General features: G+C 48.6%; 1 protein-coding gene and 3 non-coding genes across 4 annotated transcripts; 2 read left to right on the forward strand and 2 right to left on the reverse strand.

The window, feature by feature from the left end:
• The first annotated feature begins 1,016 nt into the window (after positions 1-1,016).
• On the forward strand, positions 1,017-3,938 carry exg1 (glucan 1,3-beta-glucosidase). The gene is made up of 3 exons (XM_073696696.1): positions 1,017-1,465; positions 2,447-2,841; positions 2,898-3,938. Exons 1-3 carry the CDS (start codon positions 1,374-1,376, stop codon positions 3,680-3,682), a joined length of 1,272 nt encoding a protein of 423 aa, XP_073546939.1. The 5' UTR covers positions 1,017-1,373; the 3' UTR covers positions 3,683-3,938.
• A 110-nt stretch (positions 3,939-4,048) lies between these two features.
• On the reverse strand, positions 4,049-4,173 carry BDV59DRAFT_t111. The gene has a single exon. It is a non-coding gene; the product is annotated as a tRNA-Met (tRNA).
• A 1,723-nt stretch (positions 4,174-5,896) lies between these two features.
• BDV59DRAFT_t110 lies at positions 5,897-6,023 on the reverse strand. Its single transcript has one exon. It is a non-coding gene; the product is annotated as a tRNA-Val (tRNA).
• A 226-nt stretch (positions 6,024-6,249) lies between these two features.
• Positions 6,250-6,374, forward strand: BDV59DRAFT_t109. Its single transcript has one exon. It is a non-coding gene; the product is annotated as a tRNA-Met (tRNA).
• The last annotated feature ends 571 nt before the right edge of the window (positions 6,375-6,945 follow it).

Raw genomic sequence — 6,945 nt, forward strand, 5'->3', positions numbered from 1 at the left:
TCCACGTACGGGCGGATGGTGAGTTCCTGAAATTAATTTTCACAAATTATAGTAGTTCTCCATAAAAGGCCTATGAACCGGACAGGGGTAGCACGGCCGTATGTGTCGCGCTTATCCTCATAAACTAAGTGCTGCGTATGCACAATCACAATGGGTTCAACACCCTCCCGTATCCTCCATCTCCAACCCAACAAGCTGATCGCTCACATCTCCCTTGTTGACTACCCGCGTGGGGACGGCCGAAATGATGTGTCGAACCAAGTTACCCCGGCCCATCTCGGTACCACGGTTGGGATGTTTGAGAAGCAAGCGCATGGACCTGGAGCCTGCTGCGTAGAGGATCTCGACGGCCATTCTAATCTTCGCGCATGCCGATCTACAAGGCCTCGAAGAGTCTCTGACACTGGGATCTCACGGAACCCCGGAAATGCTCCCGAGACGTCAGTCATCCTCAAAGAGCAATTCAATCTTCGGCCAAAGCCTGCCGTCTGCAGACTCGTCAACAGATAAAATGCGGGGGATTCGTCCTCGTTGATGAAGCCGGTTTGTTCCTCGCGGCCTGAGCAAAGCGTGTGTTTCAGCCACCCAGTAGGTAGGCCACTCGCGGGAGATAAGTCCTCTTGGAGATCAGCTGGGGCGAAGTCGACAGTCACGTCCATCTTGCTCTTGCTTTATCGCCGTACCCACGAGAGTTTCAGATTCCAAGCCGATGCTGGTAGGCGCGGATTTCCAGTCCAGACGGGTAATAATGCTTGATGATCGCCGAGAGGGGATCGGAGTTGGTTTCCATAGTCTCCCATGATTAGCGGAGGCAGCCGGGCGCGAGAAATTACTTCTGGGAGACCAAGCTGTACTCAGTACGGCGTCACTCTAGGTGATCCGAGGGGAGCATCATTGTATCACCATATACACGCCAGACTACTCCTGGAAAAGATAGACACCTTAAACTTCCGGCGCAGGGAGTGGATATGCCGATTATGCTGCTACAGACGCTTACCAGTGCTAATGCACCTCAACAGAGGCACTAAATTCCGTCTCTTGAGGAAAAGGAAACCGCAGAGACTATCTCTGCTTTCTTCCCTTCCCGATTCACTGTCAATTCGTTATACGAAGTAGGCACTTGTTCCGGGGCTACGCTCTATCTGCAGGAAAGGAGGCACTCCTACGTAGTACATAATGCGACCTCGAAGTTATGCAAGATCGAAACATGCCGTGCCATTGAGATCGGATCTAGGTTACAGCCGCTGCAACAATGTTATGTTGGGTTCCAAGCATCGGCTCAAGGGTCCTGCACTGTGTGGGTCACGTGACATCCGAATGCGTCTCGACGACTGTCCTCGACCTCCCTTTCTTGTCGTGCCACGGCACTTTGAATGATACTGATCGCAATTGATCGACAGGGACGCGCAGTGGCAAGTCTCTCTGCCGGATGCAGAGGAATGCTCAACCACGTTGCTCAAGGAAGGTAAGATCCAACAAGTTCTCAAGATCGAGATCAAGATCGGTCCAATGGATGCCGTGCAGGACGGCCAACGTCATGAGATCGCATTCCAGAGAAATGAATCCTACTGTGCAAGAGCTACATGATTTGGCCCATGGGAATGCGGCTTGCCGTGATGACTGTCCCCGAGTCAACAGGTTGAACCGTCCGTCCAGACGAGACAGGGAACAACTAGGGATTCTCATCGCCCTTTCCCCAGGCCCATCCTTATGGCTCGGGATTATCCAGCTGGATCTTTCAGTCTGAATGTCATCGCGCAGGCTGGTTCCTTCCTTCGCCGGGGTGACTGCAGAATGGGATATACCTACTACGTACTACCACCCCCCACATTCCCTTGCGTCTCACACGAAGCCGATCACAGAGACCAAGTGAGACCGGGGTCCTTGGTAGAGCCAGCCACCTTGTTCGATCTCATGTTCCCGGGACTGCGGTGTCGTTGCTGTGGGTCACAAAAGAAAGCTCTTGTCTGCCGTCCGCTCGTTCATTGTATCTTTAGGCTATTGTTTGCTACCCTATTCTACTCCCCACCCCACCGGCCTGTTTTCGGCAAGGCTACAACCCCAGAATCCAGGCCTAGACCCAAAGATCTGAAAGCAGTCTGTCTGGTGATACTGACTCGGGTCGACGTCCCTGGGATTTGGCCGGATTCCGGGCGATCTGCATTCGGTCTCCCACACCACGAGGGTTCGTATACTTAAACCAGGCGTTTTCCATTCCATTTATGCAGAGTTTCGTCAGGAGCTATTCGCCACGCCCAGCCTCGTGATTTCTTATCTGAGTGATTGGGCTCTGTCGGAATGTTGAACAATCTATCCCAGAAGGCCGTTCTGGCCCTTTCTCTGCTGGCTGCCAGCACAGAGGCCGCAGGACTGTGAGTGACCGCTCTCCGCCCTGCACGGGCATCTACATTCCGATCTAGTTTACGTCCACTCACTGATTGGACAGTCGGCTCGCCAAACGTGCGGCCTCCTTTGACTACGAAAATGAGAAGGTTCGTGGTGTCTGTCTCGGTGGTTGGCTTGTTCTTGAACCGTGGCTGTCACCGAGCCTCTTTGATGCGGCGCCTGCTGGTGCCATCGACGAGTTTACATACACCGCAACTCTCGGCAAGGCCGAAGCCAAAGCCCGACTGATCCCCCATTGGGAGAGCTTCATCACCGAGCAGGACTTCATGGACATCGCCGCGGCCGGCATGAACCATGTCCGGATCCCCGTCGGCTACTGGGCTGTGGAATCTCTTCCCGGTGACCCGTATGTCGATGGTCAACTGGAGTACCTCGACAGGGCCATTGAATGGGCAGGAGCTGCCGGTTTGAAGGTCATCGTTGACCTGCACACAGGTGAGTCTCCTGTCAATGGACACCCAGCACGAGAAATGCCGCTAACAGGGTATCAGCGCCGGGCTCTCAGAATGGATTCGACAACAGTGGTAAGAAAGGAGCCGTCCAATGGGGCCAGGGAGACACCGTGGGCCAGACCGTCAATGCTTTCCAGAAGCTGGCGGAGCGGTACGTCCCCCACAGTGACGTGGTGGCCGCCATCGAAGCGCTCAACGAGCCGTTCATCCCCGGGGGCCTTGACGAGGGCCAGCTGAAATCCTACTACGGGAAGGCCTACGAAATCATCAAGGATCTTGGCTCGGACGTCGACCTGGTCCTCTCAGACGCCTTCATCAACCCCGCCCCCTGGAACGGCTTCATCAGCGACAGCGGCGACATCGTCATGGACAGCCACCACTACGAAGTCTTCGACATCAACCTCCTGCGGATGAGCGTTGACGACCACGTGAAGACCGCCTGCGACTATGGTCGCCAGCAGCTCGTGCCCGCCACCAAGCCTGTCGTCGTCGGCGAGTGGGCCGGTGCGATGACCGACTGTGCTCGTTACCTCAACGGCCGGGGTGAGGGCGCACGCTACGACGGCACCATGGGCGGTGAGAAGGTCGGCGACTGCGGCGCTTTCTCTGCTGGCAGTGTGAGCAGAGTGTCTGCCGCGGACCAGGAGAACATCCGTCGCTTCATTGAGGCGCAGCTGGACGCCTACGAGATGAAGAGCGGCTGGCTGTTCTGGAACTGGAAGACTGAGCAGGGTGCCCCTGGCTGGGACATGAAGGATCTGCTTGCCAATGGTGTCTTCCCAAGTCCTCTCGACGATAGAAAGTACCCGGGCCAGTGTGACTAGGTGCTTCTCCTGTACTTCTAAGCGATATAGCGTGGCTCTGACCTTCATCCAAGAAGTGGGATACCAGAAAGCCATCAATGTGAGAGCTTCAACATGATAGCAACACATTTATGGAGAATTTCGTGAGCTGTTTACGAATGTGGGACAAGAGATAATTTTTCAGGACATCTGCGCGTGATAACAATAAGCTATGACTAAATAAGTTCTGTTAATTTTAAAGACTATTTAATTTATTCTCGATCTAATTATAGGGTATATTTATATATTTATCGGATCCTTAGATAGCTCGAAGGATGTGTATATGTGTAAGTAATAAATAAAACTAAAAATTCAAAAGATGAGGGAAAAAAAGAAAAAAAAGAAACATAGCATGTCCTGGTTTCGATCCAGGGTCCTATTGTCTGTTAGTTTCATGTTGTGCCGAAACATGGCGAAGTATAGACGTACCTCCGGGTTATGAGCCCGGCGCTCTTCCTCTGTGCTAACATGCTCTGATTGGTGGAAATTTACAAATTGAATCTGAAATAGTTAAGAGAAAGTCCAGCCATGGCCCTCCCGGCTGTATGTGTTAAGACATATGATCTGATGTCTCAAGTTGCCTATTTCGGGTTATTTATGTGTTTCCTGATTGCGCGCACGCCTGCCAAAAGCTATCAGAATCCATGATAAGGCCTACAACGAGGCATATAGAGGCAGCCAATCGTCTTGTCTCTTTTCTCTGTCAAACCCGATTTCATTCAATTGACTATTCAAGACCTGAATCAACTCAATCACCAAGCCCTATCCCACCTTTTAGAGCTACCAGCAATGCCGCTTTTGGTGATTCCACAAGCAGAAAGTCTTAAGAAGGCTATAATTTTAGTCTCTATAGAGGTCCAATTTATTGGACTGCTCGGAATCAGAAAACGATAACGTTATCTACCACCGAGGCTGAATCACTAGCTATATCTGCAGCTAGTAAGCAGCTTTATAGTGGAAGCGGTTCTTCAAAGCCATCCGATTCCATCCACACTAACAATTCACCATTTAATGTGATAATAAGCACACTATCGACCTACTTACCAAGCCTCATTCAGTATACCTATCAAAATTAAAGCATGTCGACATTCACTATCACTGGCTTCGACAAGAGGTTCAAAACCAATCTATCCAGATTCATTGGATACCCACCAATCAGATGATGGCAGACAGCCTTACCAACTATCTCAATATGCTAAAACACCGCGGGTTCATAAAGCAAATGAATATGGAGAACGTTACCCACCTAATCTGAATTAACTCTCATTTCAGCTCCCTTTCATGTGGGAATCTCATAGAAAAAGTGAACTGATTCTCATACGTCCGTAACTGCAATTGCTAAATGTTTTAGAAACTGGGGAGGTGTGTCAGACCTATGGTCTGATGTCTGAAGTTGTCTATTTCGAGTTATTTATATGTTTCCATTGTTTTCTGAATCACTACATTATTCGCTGAATCATCCCTATTCACACCATACTAATTTCTTCATCTATTCCCTATTCATTCTACTCTGATTCGTCATTCATTCTACATATGCCCCTTCTGACTCAGACCCTTCACTCTAGATTTACAGTCCATATCTGTTACGGTCTATTCAGAAAGATGATGGAAAGGATCGATTCTGGCACCTTGACGAAGACATGTGACTATGGAAAGAGAAAGGAAAGGAAGAGAAGTCCCTCCGCTATCTGAAGCCCTTTTGTAGAGCTCTAGATGAGTAATCTTGATCAGTGGAAAGTTCCAAAGGCAATCTCCAACGGCAAACGCCTAAGACAAACTGCACTATGGAAAGTGCCATCACAGGATATGTCTTCTGAGATATTCGTAATCTCCCGAGAGTTCGATATCTTGAGCCTCTAGATTGATATTTCTTTTAGATCGAGTGAGTCAATCAAATTAAAAAAGATTAAAAGATGTCAGCCGGAAAGACCAGTAATTACTGCCAAGGCTCAACTGGCCATACAAAATCACGGTGTGATTCTTCCGCACTCTCGCAGATAGTCACACCGCCGGCCCAGGAATCAGGTCAGAATAGAAGTTGGAATCCAGGGTATAAAGATGGCCAGTTTAGCAGTAGATTTAGGAGAATTCAAGTCCCTGCTACAGTCCAGAATATAGTGGAAATTACATAATGTTACCGACAGCCGCATTTTCCACAAAAGACTAGTAAAAAACGAGAAAGAGTAGTAAAAATTCTAGCATGTCCTGGTTTCGATCCAGGGCCCTCCGGGTTATGAGCCCGGCTATATGTTTGTTAGTGTTACATTCCACCTGAATGGCCGAAATATGTGTACGTACCGCTCTTCCCCTGAGCTAACATGCTTTGACTGTACTCCGGGTTAGGAGACACGGCCATATGTCTGTTAGTGTTATATTCTACCTGAATGGTAAGGTACGTCTATAACTTCCCCATAATTCGTCTCAACGTACATCTAACAGAAAATAGGACCTGGATCGAAACCAGGACATGCTATCTTTTTGTCGCCTTTCTGACTTTTGACTTGTAAAATCTCCATCTACTCTAAATTGTAAAATTTTTCACCAATCAGAGCATGTTAGCACAGAGGAAGAGCGCCGGGCTCATAACCCGGAGGTACGTCTATACTTCGCCATGTTTCGGCACATCATGAAACTAACAGACAATAGGACCCTGGATCGAAACCAGGACATGCTATGTTTCTTTTTTTCTTTTTTTTCCTGATCTTTTAAATTTTTTGATTTTATTATTATCATTACTTATATATATACATCTATCAAGCTATCTAAGTATCTGTATATCGCTTTATAACCTCGTATACTTTGTTTTCGGTTAGTTATTTGAAAGGGATTCTAAGGAAGTTCTGATAAAACGCCACCTAGATGCGGATGTAGTGAGTGTTAAAGCTTATCTTGACAATTAGAGTGCTAAATTACGAACAGTATGCGTGTGTCTATGTCCAAGCTGCTGGGTTGGATTGATTGAATGGCTGTTTGAGAAGGTGCTGCGTCGCTTACATTGTTGTTCTGCTTTAGTTTACTATAGTGTACATGCCATGAGGCACGGTGGTAGGTGTGATGGCACTTTCCACAGTGGAGTTTGCCTTCGGCGTTTGCCGTTGGAGATCGCCTTTGGAACTTCCCACTGATCAAGATGACTCATCTAGAGCTCTATAACGTATTCGGTAAGCGAACGTTCCATGCAAGCGGGCGTTCCACCTCCGTATTCCATACTAATCAATCACTTTTTGATCTCTCATATCCCAACA

Source organism: Aspergillus ambiguus (genome assembly GCF_047715705.1).
Source record: "Aspergillus ambiguus strain CBS 117.58 unplaced genomic scaffold BDV59scaffold_21, whole genome shotgun sequence".
Classification (NCBI taxonomy): domain Eukaryota; kingdom Fungi; phylum Ascomycota; class Eurotiomycetes; order Eurotiales; family Aspergillaceae; genus Aspergillus; species Aspergillus ambiguus.